A 21184-nucleotide genomic window follows, 5' to 3' on the forward strand; every position below is an offset into this window, starting at 1 on the left:
TCCTCCTCTGGAGCACAGAGGGAGATGGAGGACAAGCGTCTCAGGTGTCTCTGTAGCTGCAAGCAGGCAAAGAGCATCCTCCCCACTCTCCCCTACCTGGACTTCTCCATTAATGCTTGCATGGGCCCAGGTCTCTGGGACCTGCTGGCAGTTCCCGGGTGCAGGGAAGCCAGCTCCCAGCCCAGGTGGTGGTGGGTCAGATGTCCTCCAGCCACGCTCAGCCTGGGCGCACGTACTGGCACATTGCTGCTGGGTCTGGATGTCTTCCTGTCCCTGCAGTCGGGGTCCTCGTCTGCTCCTGGGGCTGGCAGCTGGTGTGGGGCACGCTGTGGGTGTGTGGGGGGGTGGCCCCGCTTCTGGACAGGTCCCACAGCAGGGTGGCCAGTGCCTGGCCCTGCAGCATCCTCTCCAGGTCCCAGCAGCGCTGCTGGACCTATGGAAGAGGAGGCAGCGCCAGTGCCTGGCTCCTGGTCTCGCAGCGTGGTCAGACACAGGCTAGACAGGGTCATTTATGCACTCTCCCTGCTGGCTGCTCCGCCACCTTGGGAAACATTCCTCACCCATTCCCCACAGCCCTCCTTGCCGCCACAGCCCTCCTTCCTTGCACATGAAGGCCAAGGGCTGCCCTGAGGGCCATCATTTGCATTCGAAACCTTTGGCCCTAGCTGGTCCTACAAGATACACGTCTCCACCAAGCCTTCACGTGCAGTCCTTCCCACGTGTCTCCCCAAGCCCCAGCGTGCAGTAGTGCTCTGCCTCTGCCCCCCACTCTCACAGAGCTATGGCCCTTGCCCCATGATGGAGGGCAGCAAGCGCAGGCAGGTGGCTGGGCAGATCCAGCACGGGCTGCTCACCTCCTCAATGCGCCGGACAAGGATGGGCCTGACCTCCAGCTCCAGCAGCCAGTCAGCCTGCAGGATGCCCCGGTGGTACTCCTCCAGCTCCAGCCGCTGCTGCAGCTCCTCCGTCCCCGGGCATCCTAGCGTGTCCCCAGCCTCCGGCACCGGCTCCCTGCCTTGCAGCTGCAGCCGCAGGCCATGGATGCACTGGGTGACACTGCAGATCTGGGCGTGCAGGGCACCTGCCCGCTCCGCATGGTGCAGCAGGGTGAGCAGCTCCTCTCGGCTCTCCTGCAGCCAGGCCCGCAGCGCTCCAGGGGGCCAGGACTGCCCGGAGAGGTCAGGCAAGCCTGTGGGAGAGCCAGGCTGCCCGACGGACCTGTCACATGGCAGCAGTGGCCATGAGGTGCCAGGAGACGGCCCCACTGTGCCCAACCTTCTCGGCTGGCATGGCGGTGGCCATGATGGTGGCGGTGGCTGTAATAGCGGGAGAATGCGGTAGCTGCTCCTATGCAGATGGATCCACTGCCTGGCAAGCTCTGCCGTAGCCAGGCTCTGGTGGAAGATGTCAGGGACCAGCCTCAAGACCTTGAGGATGGGCCTGGCATTGGCGAAGCCTTGCAGGTCATGCAGGCTCTGGGGGGTGAAGACACCCTCGCAGACGGCATCCCCCCGCAGCAGCAGGGCCCAGCGGCGCCTGGTGGCAAAGAGTTGCGTGGCCAGGCAGGGGATGGAGGCCAGGGGCCCTGGGGCGGATGGTGGCATGGCCAGGGTGCCCAGCTCCTCGTGGACGTAGAGGTTCTCGCAGAGCGGGAACACCACCTTGGTGTCAAACCTCTCCTTCGAGGCACGCAGGTGCTGCAGGTAGGAGGCCAGCCAGCCCACGTAGCCGGCCACGTCGGCACAAGGCTTGGCGAGGCTCTGTAGGTGCTCCCAGCTCTCCAGCTCCCCCGAGGGGCTCTGCGGCAGCACCAGCAGCAGCACCCTGTAAAGGGCCCCCAGGTCGAAGCCCCGCCGGCACTGCTGCATGTGCTCCACGAAGGCACCAATCTCTGCTTCGAGGACAGTGTAGAGAGCCTCCATGGGCAACCGTGGTGGCAGAAAGGGTCTGAGCTCGCCTTTGTGAGCCTGGGCACCGAATCTGGCAGATGCACTAGAAAACACGTCGCACCTGGGTGCAGCGCACAGGCTGGTGCAGGTCTGCTGGAGAGTCCCCCACCGCTGCAGGACCAGAGGGGAGCCCGCTGGGAGCTGCCTTCACCTGGGAGCGCGTCAGACAACAAAATGCCTGTGCAAGGCAGGGGAGATGAGAGGCGAGGAGCTGCAGCCCCAGGGATGCTGCTGTGCATGGCGGGCACCTCGTGTGAGACCGGCTGCAGGCTCCAGTAGGTGCCTGGGTGGCTGCTGGGGATGCTCTGGGACAGGGCGCTCCGGGGGTGATTTCTCTCCTGCTGCCTGGACAGGGGCTGGGACACACGACCAGGGCTGCACTCTATCCGGCAGCTTTGCCCATGGCTATCGTGTGTGAGAGAGGATTATCTTTGCAAAAGTAAGCAGCCGCACTGCCCATCTGGAGAACTAAAAATAGGAAGTCCGTTCCCAAAACTATCAGCCGTATTATTTTAAACCACCGTATGTTTAGGCAAACTATTTGGGTTTCTCTCTCTGTCTCCTGACTTCAAGTAGGCTCAAACCATCTTCTAAAGCTATTTTTATTCTCTGCAGCCAGGAGGGGCTGGCACATCTCCGTGTTTTACTTTCTAATGAGATAACATTTGCACCCATTCACACGGCTGTACCGCTGGGATGTTAGGAAAAATGCTGTCTAAGGCAACTTGCTCGACAAAACTGAGAACTGATCTCACTGACAAAGTTTCCCCTTTTCCCTGTATATCTATATCTCCTTTGATAGGCTATGGGGGGTGTTTTCTAGTTGCTCAGATTTCATAAATGTGGATTAAAAAGCTCTCCTCCCTCTTCCAAACCAGGACTGGGTTTGCAGCCCTGCACCTGGAGTGGCAGGTAAAAATACCAGATACCAGCAGCACTGAGCATTTCCCACGCTCGGCTGGAGCTAGTTGAGTGCTGCTTTGGTTGCATTTGCCTTCCTCGCACGAGTATCTGCAAATGAGTTTATTTAAACATGAGTTGCACCAGTTGAGTACCTCTGGGAAAAGCGGAGCTGATGGTGAGAGGGAAGATCTGCATGTGAGACACCCCAGAGACTGGCTAAAGATCAGCCCCAGCTCACAGACGCTGGGTCAGGCTTGAATTCAGCAGATAAATGCAAATGGCTCATGGACTTAACCATGGCACAGAAGATGGAGAAGAGCAGGCCGAGGCTGAACTTCAGTTCTACATCAAATTTCACTTGGCAGTGTGACATTTTGTCCCCAGGTCTCCAAATCTCTGTACTGAAAGCACGGACAGCATCTCAGGACCACTGGGATACTGGGCAAGAGCCTGGGGGGTTGGGGGGGGCAGACCGTGCTGTAGTCCATGCCAGGCTCTGAAATATCTGCATTAGCTGGACACATCATCTAAAGGCTACAGGCCCTTATGTCTGATGCATACTGTCTGGGAAAGCACCGGCCGACGCTGTGGCTTGCTAAAACCTGTCCTTGGCCCTCATATGTCCCTGCTGCTGTGCCAGCCTCACACACGCTTCCCTCTTCCTCCCTTCATCCACCTCCCCTCTGCGTTGCTTGAAAAATGGGAACTCACCAGCCCCAGGAAAGACACCACGGAGAAGAGAGAGGGCTGAGCTGGGCCCTGCTGCCTGCCGGGTGAGGAACCTGCCCTCCACGCACAGGGACACAAACCATCCTCCCCATGGGAACAGCAGGTTCGGACATGCCCTTTGCAGGCACCTGAGCCTGGCCTTTCCCAAAGCCTGCTGCCAGCCCTGCAGGCATTGCTACGGAGCTGACGGGAGAGATGCAGCTTCCTCCAGCCCCTCTCCACTTGCACAGGGTTTTTAATGAAAGAGATGCTTCTCTTGCAGCAGTACCTGAATCCTGGGCACTGGACACAGGCTTCATTCACACAGCTCTTCAATACCAGTGAGTGCTCATGTGCATGGCCCCGAATTTGTCCAGAAATCTGGCCTGGGAAAGAGAGAGGTTCCTTAGCCCTGTGCTGTTAGGTATCCCCTTGGGGAGGGAGCCAGGAGTCCCAGGCCTGAAGGTCTTTGCCAGGGACAACACCAAGTCAGTTCCGTGGCCTGTGCAAGATCCTCCTGCCCAGGTGCATGTTTGGTCAGGGTGCAGCCACCCATGAGCTGCTGCATCACTGTGAACAGCTGAATCACATAAGCCAGGTGAGACCCGAGGATGCCTGCAAGACTGCCAGCTCCTTGGGCCCCACTGCCCCAGCACCCACCAGATCACAGCGTGAGGGGGGACATGGTGAAGCAACCACAGTGCAGATGGAGTCTGCCTTTCTTCACCTAGGGGACGGCGGAGGTGGCTCGCACAAGTTTCCCTGCAGAAAGGGGCAAAGCTGGCTTCACTGCGAGCCATAAGGCTGGCTGGGGAAGGCATTTCACCAAGGCAGGCTCAGTCCAAGCTCCAAATTGCAGCTGCAGAAGCTGTTCCCTTGCAGGGAGCAGCAGGGAGTTAGGCTGCCTCCCTCTGAGCACAACAAAACAGAAAGGGGCATCAGATCTGGAGGTGGAGCACAGAGAAGCAGGGGGGGCATCAGGGATGCACAGCATCCCCCATCGCTCGGATCACATTGCTCCACTACCTCCTCGCCTGTGAGCTGCTAGATTTGATCTTGTTGCTGAACAAGAAGGGAGAATAATTCCCCTCCTGTGACTCCTGCAGAGAGCAGTACCCTGTGGCCTCTGCTGCAGGAGCCCAGCTGGATGTTGCCTTCATCCATCACCCAGCATCCCCAGAGGATGGGGTGCTCATGCCTCCCCCTGCCAGCACACGGGGTACAGCAAGGTCACACGAGGGACGGGAGAGCCCGGGGGGCACCGGGAGGAAGCTGCCCAGCTCCTGGTGCACCATTTGGGACTGTGACAGGCTTTCTTCTTTGGGGAGGGCAGATGGCCAGAGGCAGGGGGCCATTTCCTGCTGCTCTGAACCTGAGCTGCACTCGCTTTTCGGCCCTGAAAGGGACCTTGAAACTGGGCGCACTAGCAGACAAGAGGCAGCTGCCTTCGAAAGAGGGAGGCTGGAGCCAGGGGAGTGCAGAGGAGGGAAAGGGGTCAGCACAGCCATGCACGCTGCCTGGCCTTGCTTACGTTCAGTAAGCCAGCTTTGTGCATCGGCCTCATGGGGACTTAAAAGAGACACTTCCGCCAGAGCAGGGCAGGGATTGGCATCATTTTGGCTGCAGATGCTGAAGAGAAAGCGTGGGGTGCACAAGGAGGAGATGCACGCTCTCCTTTAGCAGAGACACGCTTTTGCAAGCTGAAACTGCAGAGGGGATATCAGGAAGAGGAAACGTTCAGAGCTCAGGCTATCAGCACCCGGTCGGCTAGTCAGCAAATCCTGGCCATTGGCAGCGGTAGCGGTATGACACCGTTTAACCTCCTTGCTTGCTTGCCTGGGTTTATCGTACAGTCAGAGACAAAGACAGAGAGCTATTCGTGTCTGGTAAAACAGCCTAGTCTGCTCCACAGCTGGCTGACACACTTTCTAAAGCATGAATCCTGCAGTAATGGTATCTATGAGCAAAGCCCTGCTTATACACTCAGTTAAGCAGAATCTGTAAGGCTGTTGTAACACAGCCATCTGTGACCTCCCCAGTATCACACCATTAATAGCAAGGCTCAGTCTGGGTCAAACAAAAGCAGGGCAGACTTAATAGGAGAGGAAATTAGGTGGATGTGCTTGGCTGGCCTCATCCCTGCATGTTCCTACTGCAATTAAAGCTTTGTGCAGCTCAGCTCTCTTTTTCAAGGAACTTGCCACCAGGACTGCATTTCTCATGACCAAATTGTAAAAGACACATGAGTATGTTTTGGCCCCCAGCAAACCTGCACCAAGGAAGCTGTGGCGGGGAGCCTCAGCGAGTCACTGCTGGGAACTGGAAGTATGTCCTAGGATATGGCAGGGACGAGGGGGAAGGACTGGGCTTGGGGAACAAGAGCAGGGCCCCTATCTGCAGAGAAAGAAAACTGGAAATATCTATGGATTTGGTCTGTCCAGCATGGGCAAGCACAGATGATAGAAAGTTACAGCTAATGTTGGCCCCAGGAAGCTTTTCAGTGATGTAGCTAAAGATGATGTCTCAGAGGCCAAGGGATGGCCTACAGTAACAGGAGGATGGACATTCCCAGTGTCTGTCCTCTGGTCCCTTCTGCTCCAGCTCTCTGCTCTTGTGCTCAGATTAAAAATTGAAGAAGACACCCTGTATTCCTGACCTATGGAAAAAAGGCAGCCCTGGAGGGCATTCCTGTGCCTGGATGGGATAAAAAGCTTTTCTTCCTGTAATCAGACTAAGCAGGGGTACAACCACCCTTGTCATGAGTGCTGCTGTATGCGATGGCAGCACTGCACTGCGGCCAGAAGGGCTCACTGATACCAGTGGCTGAGGTGAGGTGGGAGCCAGCAGGGTGCCCAGGACCCACGAACACCCCCTCCCCGAGTGTCCTCTTTGCAAGGAGGGCTCCTCTCCCGGGCAGGGCTCTTGCCGCTCTCAGCCTGGGTCCCTGGGAGCAGGCAGCCTCCTGCTTGCCAGGACAGAAGCTCCACTCGCGCTCTCAGGGGGAGCAGGTGCTGCAGTGCTTGATGTTACCCTGTGAAAGCCTCTCCAGGCAGCCTTAATCACATTCCTCTGGAGCAGGGACACATCTGGTATGAACACGATCCTGTCCCCAAGGAGCCTGTGCTAATTCCTGCCGCCGAATCCCAGGGCAGCCCTAGTGCCTTGGGCAGGGCGAGCTTCAGCATGGCTTTGATCACCGCTGTTCTTGCCTTGCGGGGGATGAGGCTAGCTTGTTAGCAGAGGGGCAGGAAGGAGAGAGGCCAGCCTGGTCCACGGGGACGCCATCCTGGGTGGGAACAGCTTTTTATGTGTCTAGGAACTAAGGGTCAGTGGCTGGAAAATGCAGGTTAAAGCTGTTGTTGGAGCCCAGCACCCCGTGCAGGTGATGGTGTGTCAGTATAGGGCGGACACGCAGCGCTGACCCTCGCTAGGTGTGCAAGTACCTCCCGCAACAGGACACAGCAGGGCAGAGAGGGGACTAACCCCCCCACCAGCGGGAGAGGAGCGCTCTCCCCCCTGCCTGCAGCTCTCCGGGAGGCAGGCATCCGCGGTTTTCCGTGCAACGTTGCTCTTTGCAGGAAAAATCCACAGTTTCGTGCCTGAGTTTGGGCAGTCTGAGCCCTCAGCTGGGCAGGCTGGACCGTATCTGGGGTCTAATCCATGGCCTGGCTCACTGCGGAGCTGGGTAAGGGAGAAGGGAGGAACTGTCCTTTTCAAAAGTCTTCATTTGAGTTGATTTCAAGCAATTGTGAAATTGGAGCTGGGAAGGTGCCAGGGCTGTGGGGACAGCGCGTGCCCTGGTGCGTGTCCCCTTCCCGTTGCTTGCGTGCGGTCTGCAGCGGGAGAGCGCCTCGGTGTCTGGCCCTCTGTTCACATGCGCCTCTCTGCACTGCAGGGCCGGGCAGGGTCCTGCAAGGGGACATGCTTCATTTTTGGCTGTTGCTGAGTACAAAAGCAGCCACGGGTCTGCAGGCTTCCCAGGCTGCTGCCCGAATCCAGACCGTGTTCCTACACCTTGTCCAGCCTGGCTGGACACTCGTGAGCGCAGCAAGCCGTCGAGGTGGTGGGATCCGTGGCCAAGGTGTCCTGGGCAGGCTGAGGGTGCGCGGACCTGCCGGATGCTGACCTTCTGAGGCCGAGGCCTGCCTGCCTCCCAGCCGTGTGCCAGGCCCGTGGCGGAGGAAAGCAGGATATTGTCTCCTGTCCGGGAGGAATTCCTGCCTCTGCGTGTTCCTGCCAGTCTCCCGCCGGGCCGTCCCTCGCTGTGGGAAGCACAGCAGGAAGCTGACTCACCGTCTGCTGCCTCTGCTGCCATGGCTGGGTGCGGGGCTCGGCTGCCGGCAGCACCGGAGGATCTGCTCCTTTTTAAAGATATAGGAGTAGCTCATTGCCCGGACACCTCCCCAGCACCCGCCAGCCCCAGCTGTCCTCTGCCACAGTCCAGCTCTCTGCTGATGGGCTGGTTTGCTTTGATTTTGACCAAGAGGACAGCTGTGGGATCCTCTTTGGTGTGTAGTGTTCAGCTGGGCTGGCAGGAGGGCTGGGAGCTTGTTGAATTGTGGGGTTGCTGCTGGGGACTCTGGGCTTGGAGGCAGCCCCAGTGTGAGGTGCAGGGTGGGCAAGTGGGAGGCTGACAGGCTGGGCAAGGGTCTATCCTGCACAGCAGGGCCTCTGCTTTGAGTTCATCACGCAGATGATGCGGCAGCCAGCCCCTGAGCTGTCAGAGGTGACATCTCAGCCTGGCCAAGGAGAGAAGCATAGCACACATGCCTCACCTCGTCTCCGCTGCGCTGGCCCTGCATGTGTGACACTGGGGCAGCGTCCAGGAGGCTGGCAAATCTCGGTGACAGAGAGTTAGCACGCAGCTGCTCGTGAGAGCTGGGGATAAACAGATGGTCACATCCACCCCTTCCTGGTGAGCAGCACCTGAAAAGTGAGGCAACAGCTCAGACATCCTGCATTCCCGATGGGCTGTATGACTGTAGCACTAACGATTTAATCCAGTAACAGAAAGGAGCAAAGTTTCTTACCAAGATAAGTTTCTTATCAAGATCCTCACCACCTTTCCTACCACGCTGACATTCGCAGGGGCTGCAGTATCAGGTACTGCTGCTGCGACTGGAGAATCCACTGTTCATTGCCTGGACATTTTCGGAAGCCACTTTGCTCTGAGGACCAACTCAAGCCACCTTCTTATTGCTCCTTAGAAGGTGTCAATCAGACAGTAGTTAATACTAAAGATCTTGTATTTTAAAAGGTAGATTCCTTACCTCACATTGGGCTTTCCAAACACCGTTAGCCCACTGCCTCAGAGATTCGTGGAGGGCTGGTAAAGCTGTGGAAGTGGCTGCTCCACTACAGCCCAGCAACACATACATTGCATCACTGTTACTGAGCTGAGAACAACAAACATCATGGACTTAGGATTTTTTTCCATAGTGGGTAAGGAAACACACCCTTGCACGCTCTTTGGGAGCTGATGAATAGGAAAGGGAGCTCAGAAGGAACCTGACCCAAGAAATAAGGGGAAAGTCTCTGAGCTCATGATGACTGCATTTGGGTTGTTTGGTTAGTTGGCTAAGAAACAGGTTTGCTGCTAGCTTACCATTTTGTTTCATCATCAGAGCTCCCTTGACATGCAGCTGTGAGGGTCATGTCTAGATGGGGAATTGACCCCTGAGTGTAAAGTTGCTCTGTCAGGGAAATCCAAGAGGGGAGAATATCTAGTATGGTAGATGCCTGCTGGTGGAGACCCTTGGCAGGTATGTAGGGGAGGTACGGGAGATGTGTGCTCCTCAGCTTTCCCATGGCTGCGAGAAGCTCCACAGCTCCTTGGTGGCCGTGCAAGAGGAAGAAGCTAGACAACCAGAAAGGTCTGCAGAAGTAGCAATAGCAGAGGAGGAACTGCCCTCCCTGCTGGAAGAAGGTTGGCTGCTGGTCTCCTAGGGAGGCACATGGGTGGATGCTGGAGGTGAAACTCCTGAATATGGGTGCTGTCAGCAACAGGTGAGAAACAAACCCAGTGGCAGAGGAAGAGAAGCCATCCCTCTTCCCTCATAACAGGATGGCCAATATTGTCCTTGGTGGGAAGTGAATGGGGTGGTGAGTGACAGAGGCCCCATGTGTCAGCTGGAGCTGCCATCCCAGCCTTTGATCTGCCAGACAGAACTCCAAACCTGAGACGTAGCTGGAAGGTCCCCAGGACTCACTGCCCTGCTGGTTATCCCTTACTGCCCATCAGCATGGTCCCGATGCCCTGCCATGAGCTACTCCAGCAGACCAAAGTGACACCAGGGCTCCAAGAGGGTCCAGTGCTCAGCACCTCTGGTAGCTTCTCCATTTTCACAGTCAAAGCTGTGGCAGAAACAGCCTAATGATAAATGTGTGCCTGAGGAGGGGTCTGTCAAGGACAAATCAGTGCTGAGTTGATCTAATCCCATTCTCTAACAGGGTAATTGGTCTTACAGATAGGATGGAAGTATTAGATGTGAGATAATGACTGTAGTTAGGCTTCTGGCACCATCTTGCATGATGCTGTCATAAGACAGGGAAAGCGGTGTAGATTAAGCTAATCCAGGGCAAATACAAAAGAGGCTGGATAATCATGCACAGGATAGTTTTCAGTGAGTTGATAATCAAAATGGAAGGATACTCTGAGAGGGACTCAGATATTTCAAAAACTTCCCCAAAGGTCCAGATAGTGAGCCTGTAGGAGGCCGGTGGGGGTGGTCGGCACAGGTTAGACAGACATCTGTCACCGTGACCTATGTGTAACTCTGTCTTGTAGCAGAGGTTGGACAAAATACTCAGAATCCTCTTTGTCTTTTAAGCAGTTCAAAAAGCTCATTGTTCACCCCCCAAAAAAATTACTTCCAGTCTGTTTTTCCCCTTTGTCAGATCTCCTTATTTCTTTCTTTCAGAATAAAGAGGCTCCTACTGCAAGAAATCCCCCACCTCCCAAGTAGGTACTTGTAGACTGTGATCTGGCCACACATTTTTTTGACAAACTTGACCCAGTCTCTTGCTCTATGCCAGGTTTTCCAGATCTCTGAGATACAATTTTGAAGTGCTGTCAGTGTGCCTGTTAATGGGCTCGCTCACTCACATTGTGCTACAACAATCTGCTGAAGGGACCCTGAACGTGAACGGTTTGCTGTTCCAGGCTACCTCAGCTGTCCACCCGAACTGCTGCTGCTGTACGCGGAGGAGGTCTCTCTTCCCCGCTGCACGTCCCTGCGTGGCACCGGCAGCTCGGGCTCTGCTGGCATCTCCCGGACCCCCATCACCTTTTCAGCGCTGCTCTCCAGGGGATGCTGGCGCCTCTCCAGCCAGCTCCTCTGCTCCTGAACGTCCAGGCACGTGGGAGCTAGCAGACCCGCTTTGGTCCCTACGGACACTCCGCCGCTCCTCCGTCTTTTGCACCGTGCATTTCCCCTGTGTTGCAGTGCCGCGGGCGGCGGGGACACCCCCGGCCGGGCGAACCCCGCGGCGCCGCCACGCGTGCCCGGCGGGACCCTCCGCACAAGGCCGGCGCTGCCATCCGCCAGGCGCCCGCCGCCGGCCCCGCGCCCCGGGGCGGAGCGGCGCGGCGCGGAGCGGGGCGGGCCCGGCCGCTCCCCGCGCCCCGGAGAGGCGGCAGGGCGGAGCCAGCGCGGCGCGGGGCCGGCGAGTCGCGCCTACGGCAGCGGGACGCCGCCAGCCCAGCCCCGGTGCGCCCGAGCCCCGCCGCCGCTGCCGCCGCGCTCCGGTGATGCGGCCCTGAGAGCCGCCCCAGCAGCCCTGACCGCCGGGCGAGACCGCCGATGGACGCCTCTCTCCGCCAGGTAGGGAGCGGCGGTACCGGCGGGGGTGCCCGCCCGGCTGCTCGCCCCCTGCCCGGGCAGCCGGGGCCCCACGGTGGGGCCGGGTGAGCTGGGGGCGCCGGGAGAGGTGGGGGTGCCTGGGGGGACCGGCGGGGGCAGGTCGCCTCCCCCACCCGAGGCATCTCTGGGGGGCGGGATGGGGGGCAGTGGTGCCTCTGGCGTGTCTCTGCGCCCCACGGCTCTGCGGGTCCCTCTGAGAGCCGCCGTGGTCGCTGACCTACCCGGGATGTTTCCGTGGACTCGCGGGATGCTCCACTCCCCTCGGCGCTGGCCGGGCTCCCTTTCTGTGACTGAGCAGTGCCAGCCCGCATGCTGCCTTAACCAGATGAGTCCAAGTTTCACTTTTTCTTGAGCGCTCAGACACGGAGCGTTTCGTTTCCGAGCGCTCTCTGGGCCCAGCGTGCCATTTGGGAGCCCTTGTGAAGAGCCGAGTGTGTTGCAAGAGCCAGAGCCCCAGGGATGTGCAGTTCCAGCAGTTCAGGCTGAGGGCTCCTTGCAAGGAGGAGAGAGGATTTGTCGCATGATAGTCATGGCTGCCCAGAGACTGCTCGCATGCTGCTTTAATCCCCTGGAGCGACTTAAGGGTCCAGCGCCTGCTCCTGCCTGTGTGTGCATGTCACAGCTCAGCCCGCTGCACGTGGCACAGGGCCAGGGCCGAGCCGCTGAGGCATCGGGAAGTGTGCAACGTGAGGGAGCATCCGCCTGAATCCTCAGCCTCGCCAGTGCCTCTGCCCAGTCACCTTCACGCAGCCAGGCGCGTACCAGCTGGACGCGAGCTCGGGCCCCGAGCGTGCCTGCACAGCCCCTTCCCCAGGTGCCTCATGACAGCCGCGTGGGGTGTCGCGTCTCCCGCTGCTTGCGGGGGGAAGCAGGGCGCTGCGTTAGCGCGCGTGGCCCTGTGCTGTGCAGACCTTGGATCTCCCCAGACTGTCTCTCCCGCTTTCCTTGCCTGAACGCACACCCGTTTCAAGCCCGGCCTGACGCTGGCTGCAGTTGCGAGGGGTGTTTCCTCCCAGCTGTGGGCGCAGGCGAGGCTGGAGCAGCCCAGCCCTCACTGGCCCCACGGCTGCTGCCGGGTGTCTGTGACGCTGGCACTGGGCTCGGTGGGCTCTGCGGGGCGAAGGGCCAGCTCGGGGTCCGTGGCTGGGCTTGGGCAGGCTCCCGTTCGGGGCCCGGGGCTTGTCCTCTGAGCGGGCCGACCACTGTCCTGGATTCACATCAGATGCTTCCTGCCCCAATTGGTTTCCAGGCTGTTAAACCCCGTGTCTGGCCCTTGCCTTGTCCTGGGTACGCGAGGAAACTTGCAGCCCCCGCGGAGTGGCCTGCTGTCGGGGGGTGATGGAGCATCTAATGGGCTCAGGCCTGCCCCTTCCCCCATAAAGCACTTTCTTTATCAGAACAGATGTTTTCCCAGATCCTGACTCCAGCGGGGAAGGAGTGGCTGCCCCTCGGCGTGCGTGCGGCTGGGGCTGTCCCTGAAGCCTGCGCAGCACATTGCCAAGGAGTGTTGCAGCCATTAACTGATTAACCTGCTGCTCCTGGAGGCCTGGGCTGCCTGTATCTAATCAGATGGAGGCCAGGGTTTCCCAAGAGGCAATTTCACCGGAGCCTCTTTCCCCACCCCTCTATCAGGAGGAACCTCCTGGCCCTTTGCAATAGCAATAGGCACTAAGCAACATGAAGCCCTAAGTGCCTGATGGAAATCGGAGACTGGAGAGGGGATGCCCAGAGGCGCGTGTCTCAGCCAGCAGTGCCCAGCAGGGCATCGTGCGCTTGTCCAGCTTCGCTTGTCGAGGCAATTCTGCCATTACCTGGAGAAAAGGGGATTGCCAGGGTAGGGTTAAGGAATAATCCTGAAGCCAGGGACTCCACGGGCAGAACTACATCTTCTGTAAATCACAGGCTTAAAACCTCCCTGGTGAAGCAAGGTGGCCGAGGCTGGAGAACCAGGGCGAGCACGTGTGGGAAAGCATCTGGCTCTGTGCTTTGCAGGACAGGGAGTGAGGGCGGGAGGGGGGAATATGGCTTCCCTGGAGCAGGAATGCTTGGCATTTTCTGCACCCCGGCCACTCTTCCTCTTTCTCCACGGGGGGTTCTTGGTGGGAGGGCAACGCCTGAGCAGAAGGGAGTTGCTCCACCTCTTTCTGCTGCAGCAGAAGCCAGGCTTGTCCCAGGGGATGTGTGTCATCCCTAACAATGAATAGCTTAAACTCCAGTTCATTGCTGGTCTTGCTTTACCAGGCTCCCATCCTGTGCTCACAGCGTTCAGATATCACGCTGAGAGATGTGCTCAGTGTCTGGGGTTAGATGGGGATGCTGCAGGTCTTCACAGCTGCTCTGGTTCTTCCCTCTGTGCGGTGGAGACCAAAGGAATTTTTAATCTTTGAAGTTTATCTATGATAAGTGGCTTGATGGTTAGGGGGTCAACCTCCTTATCATCCTGGCTCTGGCCAGCGTGGGGGGTGGTTTTGGCCAGCGGTGCCAGCTTGACACTGCTGAAGGGCTTTCCATGTGTCATGCCCTCCTCCAGCCGCCCACCCTGGGGAGCTGGCAGGGTGCGCGCCACTCGCTCCTTCCCTGCTGTGTCTGTAGGGAGGCTCCGGCTTTAGAGAAGGCCAGGTTAGAAAGCCTTCATCCTCAGCAAGTGGCAGGGCCCAAGGGTGCGTGCAGCTGCCTCTGCCATTGCAGGTCTTGCGTGCAGCGTAGCTCAAAGATGTGATGGAGGGTGCCCATCCTTCAGCGGGGTGTGCTGTGCGGCAGAGGAGCTGCGATGGTGCGTGCGCTCTGCCGTCTCAGTTCCTGGCTGCTGCAGCGAGTCCCGTGCCCAGACAGGGAGGAGGGGCCCCGGGGCGACAGCTGCGGTGAGCGGTGACGGATGAGAGTTTCCCTGCATGCCTGGAGTGTGGGCAGGATGTGGGGTGACACAGAGGATGTGACTCGCTCTCCAATTCCCCCTGAGGAGCAGGAACGTCGTGGCTGGGGTTAAAGGAGACACTGCTCCCATCCCACCCTTTCTGCTCTCCTGTTGGAGTGACCAGCTGGCGCAGCCCCACAGTCAGTCTGAGCTGAGCAGCAGCATCCGCTGGAGTCACAGACGCCATCCTCTTTCTGCTCCTGTGCCACTGGCCTAGAAATGCTGGCTTGTAAGCGTTAAACAGTTTTCCTCATTGGTGAAATGCTAGGCTTTTCATCTGTGTTTTAAAATAACCCCTCAAAGTCCTTAAGCTTTCTGACAGGGGGAGAGAAGGGCAGGAGGATCCTGTGCTGCATGGCCATGGTGGTTTGTGCTGTCCTCCCTCCAGCCTTGTCTTCTCTTGTTGTCCCCGTCCTCCCAGGCACAGCCTGCCTCTTCCCGTGGCCTGGGGCAGCTGCTGTGGAGGTGGGCAGAGGAGCCATCTCTCCCGTGGACATGTGCAGACCAGGGAAAGCCCAGGGCTCCCATGGGGAGCTGTATCTAGAGTGCAAAGGCTGCGGCAGTTGCAACCGTGCAAGCGTCTGAGCCACCTTCTCAGCCTCAAACTGAAGCATTGTGGGGAGAGCAAGCAAGCAGTTTGGTGTGATGACCGCTTGATGTGACTGTGGGAAGGCTTTGACTACTCTGTAGGGCCATCAGCTAGTTTGCAGAATGTGGCCCTTCACCAGCCATATGATGCTTGGCTTTACACACTGTCCTTCAGGCATCTGCTGGCTCCTTACCCCGGAATAAACTCATACACGTAAACATTTAGGGACAAAGTAAATGGGATGTGGGTAAGAAGAACTGAAGGGATTTGTCTGCAGATGTGTCTTTGCAACCCTTACTCTTGGTGCAATAGCTGCGCCACCCAGCTGGGACAACGTTGTGCTCAGACTGCTGCTGCTGGGGTTTCTCTCTGCGGTAACTACAGAACTGATCTGATTTTCGGTTGTGTATGCTGGTCTCACCAGCTTTGAGCTCTCGAAGCTACACTGTAACGCTTGTCTAACTGGCTCATTCAGGGATGAATCCCTGGGGATTCCAGCTTATCCTAGGCAAGGAGGGCTCATATGTGACATCCTGGATTAAGTTTTTCAAAGCCTAGTTTGCCTTCCCCACGCTCCCTCCGATTCAGAGAAGGTGGAGTTCCTGTGAGAGAAAGAAGTGTGCCGGATGTCCCGGAGAATCCTTCCAGCATCTCTTTCCGTTCCAGAGACTCTTGTCTGGAATGAGGGAAATGGTTCAGCTGACGTAGATGACACTGACCGTGACTGACATGCTGTCTTTCCAGATAACAGTGAGCCGAGTGCCCGTGTGTTAACAAATGTTGGCTTTGGAAATGCCATCTTGGAAAGAAACGGTAGATGAGGGCTGCTCCACCATGAGTTCCCACCAAGCTTCTCTCCTCCCCTGAGCACCACATGCTTTGTTGACTTTCCCTGAAAGCCTCCTCTTAGTTTAGCAAGAATATTTGACCTCTTAGAAAAGAGGATCTCAAGAGATTGGGAAGAGAAAGAGAAATGCTGACCATTACATGCATGCTGTGTATGTACACTTGAGGGTCACTGAGTGAATACCAAGCAAAGCTGTTTAATTAGTTTGCGTAGTGCAGCTGAAGAGAAGTGTCGCTGACCTTGAAGATCTCCATGGTGCTGGTGTAGTTCGACATTCCCACATGCAGAATCCTCCATCTCCCCAAACCCTTCAGAGTGATAAGCAGCCAGAGGTAGGGAGAAAAGACCCTTTCGCCTTGTTCTGGAGCAGCGATTGCAAGAAGAAAGCTCTTGCACCAAAGGTGACAGGAAGAAGTGTCTGGTGGAAGAGAGGGAGTCCTGTTGGCTCTGCCCTTAGGGCGTTCGTCTGGAGCCAGGCTTCCATGAGCTGTGCCCTTGTCACATCCTATAAGCGAGCAAGGCTGGGTGGCTCAGTTGCGGGATGGGAGTCTCCCTGTGAAGCAATGCCGTATCTCCGCTGGCCAGTCTGCGGCTGCCCTCTCGCCGCCCTCAAAACCACCTCATAGCACTCTGGTTTCACTTCTTGCCTCACTTTTTTTTCCCCGCATAATAATTGCAAAAATTGTGCAATTTCTTATTTCCCATTTTACTTTAAGGAAAATGTGTGAGCTATTTAAATGTGATCATTAAGATTGAAACTGCAGGCCTGTGAGTCAGGGAGTTTATACTCGAGTTTCCTTTAGCTGTGCTATTCTGTCTCCTCTTTTTCATCCAAGATTACATGCTGTTCAGTAATGTGTAGAGCTGTGTCCCAAGAAGCACACCCATGAACCCTGTTGCACCTAAGTAGCTGGGGAATGCGTGTTGAAGGGAAATACTGCAAACTACTCTGGCTCTTCACGTCATACAGCTCTCTTGAAAAAGTCCTGGGCATCACCACAGACAGTGGATCAGAATCAAAGCTCAAACCAGGCATAAAAGGGCCATTAAATAGGATGGGCAACAGTTGTGAAAGTGTTCTGCTTTGCACATGCGTGTTATCGCTGCAGCTGGGACCCAAGGCGTGCCTATCTGTTCATCCCCTCCCCAGGCCCCTGTTTTGGGGAAGGTGGCAGAGAGGAGCAAGCTGGAGATATGAGGAACAGCAGCAAGAGTCTCCCAACAGCTCCAGGCCTCTCACCCTGTTCCCTTCCTTCAGCATGCACTTCTCACTCCCGCGGCTCCTGGCACCGTTACGCCTGCTACTGCCGTTGTGCCAGACACAAGCTAAGCTGGCCGTCCCTCAGCCGCGACCTTGACCTGCCTGTCTCTAGAGTGAAGGGCCTGTCTGCCATGTGCAGTTTGGCATGAAGTTCAGTGGACTCTTGGGTGCTGTCATTATAATTGCAATAATTACTATAGCAAATAAACCAGTGGCATTGCCTCTTTTAGATTCACTGATTTCTATCTTTTATGAGAATATGTAAATTCAGGCTTGGGGCTATGGCCAGGGCTGTGTAGTAGACACCCATTTATTGGAGATGTTCCTGTTACCTAAGTATTGAGCCAAAAAATGAGGTTTAGCTGAATCACATTTTCTGGAAAGACTTCTCATTTCTGGAGGATCCCCCGCTTTTTGCAGTTTCTTCGAGTGGTTACACAACCTTGTTTTAAAATAAATCCTGTTTCATTTCTAAAGTGAATTTGTCTGGCAGCTACATCCATTCTTGGGTCCTACTTTTTTTCTGCTTCGTGAGAGCTATTCAGTCCCAGACATCTTCTATCTCTGCAGGAAATTATTCTTCAGCACCAGGTAGCCTCTGCGTTGCTCTCAAAGGTGAGACAGCAGGGAGCATAGCCATGGTTTCAGTGCTACTGGCAGTGCAGTCTCCGCAGCAGGGTTAGCAAGCAGGAGTTAGGTGAGTGGTTAGGTGATTTATGCAGGGACTGAGATGAGGTTTGCAACCCAAGCTGGGCCACATGCTGCTGTGAGCCCACTGCTATCAGTGTGTTGGCTAGATAGGGCAGCCCTAGCTCTGGCAAATCTACGTAATGACATTAGCGTTTTCAGAAGTATTTTTGCATTGCAAGGAATCTTTCTGATTAGCAAGAGAGACGGTTTTCTAGATTTTCTCTGAAGGGCTTCTTTCTCACACCCCCAAATGTGAGTCAGTACTAAACTTCCTTACTCCTGTTCATTCATCCAAGACTTGCTCTTGTGGCAACTGTGTGTCCTGGGAGCTTCTGTTCAGCCACTCTAAATCCTCTCTGGGTCCGCGGCTTTCCAGAATACACTCCTCTGTTTTGAAGTGTTCCTTGCAATCCCCACTGACCCTTCAATCTGGCTGTATTTTAATCCCATTTTGTTCAAATGAGTGGATTGGGGAATCCACATTGCTCTGATGGTCTCGTCTTTGCCGACACTTACTGATCTACCAAATGTTGGCATCTGCCAGTATTATCAGCACTACTTTTGATTTTACGTCCTTGATGAAAACACTAAATAGCAGTGGCCCTGTGTCTGCAGAGTTTTGTTAGAAACTCCTTCACTAGGATGACTTCCCCCATTCATAACAATTTTTTCAAGATCCCTTTTCTGCTTTTTAACCCATTTGCGCTTCATGCGCTGACTTTTATCGGACTGCTACTTCTTACATGGTAAATGCCACGAAAGCCTATTACTATTCTGTTTATCAGTTATGTTTGCAGGCTAATCAAAAAATGAAGAAAAAAGTCTATTTGACTAGTCTTCTTTCCACATGTTGACTGGCACTGAAAAATGATCAAAGCTGGATTATCTTTAAGCTGAAAAAGCTGAGGGCAAAAACTCTGTATTTTCCCTGGAGTTGTCAAACTAAACAACCCTTGGTTACTTGGTATAATCCTGTTATGGCCCTCATTTAGACTCTGACCCTTCCAGTCTCTTGGAATTTCCTCAGCATTACCAGAATTATCAAAAATGAGTATCAGCTGGTGGGAAACTTTATTGGACAGATCTCTGGGAAATCTTGGACCTGTTGATTTTTAAGATATTTTACATCCTTTCCATTTACGAATGTATGGGAAAGTATTTCATCATCTCCGTGTAATGCAAGAGGGGTACTTTCCAGGGATATTTATTGAACACTTCTGCATTTCTCCATTGTTATTCACAATGCTGTCATCCCCATCTAGTAACTGGATGGTGCTCTCAGCAGGACATCTTTATCTCCACTGATTTTAGAAGAGGAAACAGTGAAAAATGGACTCTGCTGTCTTTACTCTTCCCCAACTTCTGATTTATGTGGGTTGCTTCCTCCCTTTTTCCCCACTTTCACTCTTATTTCAAATCAGCTTTCAAATCAGCTGAAAGTCCATTCCCATTCAGAGGCCCTCTACTTGCTTTCTTTGAAGAGTTTGAGGGAAGGAGAGTGAGGATGATCAAATACCAGGAAAACGTCACATGTGAAGAGATTGAAAAACGTGAGAATATTTTGTTAGTGAAATGACAGATAGGAAGAGGCATGGTAAAAGAGCAGAAAATAATGGATGAGACAGAGAAGGTGGACTGAAATCTTCTGTTCCCCCACCTCTGACTGCAAGAAAAAAGGGATTTTCTGCTTCACTGGAATGAGACTGATTGATTAAAAAGTGTACTTTTCCATATAATGTGTGCTTAGATGGCAGAATGCCACATGGCAGGGAATTATTGTAGTCAAGGATGTGGCAGGATGCAAAAAGGTAGTGGACATAATCCCAAGTTATACTTGCTACAAATATTGCAGAAGTACTGTTTCAGGGCTCTCATCTGAGATTTTTACCAAATGCATTGCATAACAGCTGCTTGGAGGCGGGATGCTGGACACTGGCTGCTCTTCAGTGAACTTCTATATCCTCGTGTTTTCCCAAGAACCTTAGCTCTCCTCTGTGGAGGAGAACATGTGTTCCCTGAACATCACGCTGGACTCTGCAGGAATGCTTCAAGTTTGAGTTGGGGATGAAGAGAAGGTGACCCCCTCGCTGTCTTCTGCTGCCCATGGTCAGCTTGCCACCATCTACAGAAGGAAAGACAGAAATCCCACTTCTGACCTTCCTCTGGTTTAGATGACAATGATTTTCCTGCTTGAAGTGTTGACACTTGGGCATGGACAGTACCATCACTGACAAAAATGGTCATTTTGTGCCCCCTTTGCCTCAGGACCCACCAGCTCTCTGGATATGCAGCAGGTGCTGCCACACGCCTTGTTTAAAGGGAAAGCTGTGAGGGCGTGGGGTGCCTTGGGCACAGCTGCGGCTAGAGACAAGTGATCCCTCCAGGAAACTGAGAGTCAGCTGTCCATCAGCCCTGCTTCAGCTGTGAAGCCATTGGCCAAATTTAAGAGAGGGATGGACCTGCAAGGAAGCCACCTTATGGTGGGTGTGTGCAGTGGTAAGGGGTCCTAAGGTCAGGTCCAAGCAGAGGGAAGGGATGGCCCTTCACTTACTGCATTTCCAGCAGTCAGCTGGTCAATGAAAGCTTTGTTGTGGCCAGGCTGGGCTTTTGGATGTGCCATGTTGTCCCCTTCCTGGCGGGGCTTCTACAAAGAAGATATGGGAAAGATGAGATTGCTGTGAGGTGCTGGGGATGTTCAGAGACAGGGAACACACAGTCTGGAGGAATCCAGGCTCTGGGTGCTGTGGCCTATGGAATGTCTTGTTTTTACTTGAGTCTTAGATGCAGAACCTCCCCCATCTTTGGGAAGGGCAGTGGCTCTACTGCTGCTAAGGGGAATAGCAGGGAGCAGCTCATCTCAAAATGAAGCCTGGAGAGCACTTGCTGTGAACCTTGGAAGGATGCACACCCGCTGCTTCCCCTTCTCTGTCACCTTTCGTCTGTTGCTCTGATAGCTAAGGGGAGCCTTGAAGCATACGAAAGCAGTTAGGGATCTGTTCCCTCTGCTCCCATGGCAAGGAGCTGGTGTGGCTGCTGTAGGGGGTAGATGCTCCTTTGAGCAGAGGAAGCATTACATTCAAGGACTAGGCTGTTCCTGGGGGGTATCTGAGGCAGGGAGATTTGCAGGGGAATGAAGAGGCTCTGCAGCAGCCAAGCTGGGGGAGGAGAGAGGTGCAGAACAGATGGGAGGGGGAGGTGAAGGAGGGGTGGGAATTGGTGCACGTACATCAGTGACCAGAAGTAACACACTGCTCTTAGATTAGCTTCTTTCCCTGATGCTGTTATTCTGTGGATCTGCTGGTGCACTGTGGGCTTTGCTCCTTAATTAGTAAGGAATAGGACTGCTAATTGGCAGAACTCATCTGAGTAGGGACCCAGCCGGGCTGCACCCCCGGAGCTGGGGCCCTGCAGCTGCTGCTTGCTGGTGCTCAGCTCTGTGTGTGATGTTAGCTCGCAGGGTC

The 21184-nt window shown here is 55.2% G+C and overlaps 1 protein-coding gene and 1 long non-coding RNA gene across 2 annotated transcripts in view; one reads left to right on the forward strand and one right to left on the reverse strand.

The window, feature by feature from the left end:
• Window positions 1-3659: 3659 nt before the first annotated feature.
• Window positions 3660-11191, reverse strand: LOC135328847 (uncharacterized). Its single transcript, XR_010389965.1, has 3 exons — window positions 10213-11191; window positions 8336-9948; window positions 3660-7921 (listed from the first exon to the last, which is right to left on the reverse strand). It is a non-coding gene; the product is annotated as an uncharacterized LOC135328847 (long non-coding RNA).
• LOC112980077 (unconventional myosin-X-like) overlaps window positions 11168-21184 on the forward strand; it is a 101808-nt gene continuing 91791 nt past the window's right edge. Inside the window, exon 1 of the mRNA XM_026094713.2 lies at window positions 11168-11383. Coding sequence (XP_025950498.2) covers window positions 11363-11383 — 21 coding nt within the window. The 5' untranslated portion in view covers window positions 11168-11362. The remainder of the gene's footprint in view (window positions 11384-21184) is intronic.

Source organism: Dromaius novaehollandiae, chromosome 7 (genome assembly GCF_036370855.1).
Source record: "Dromaius novaehollandiae isolate bDroNov1 chromosome 7, bDroNov1.hap1, whole genome shotgun sequence".
NCBI classification, from domain to species: Eukaryota; Metazoa; Chordata; class Aves; order Casuariiformes; family Dromaiidae; genus Dromaius; species Dromaius novaehollandiae.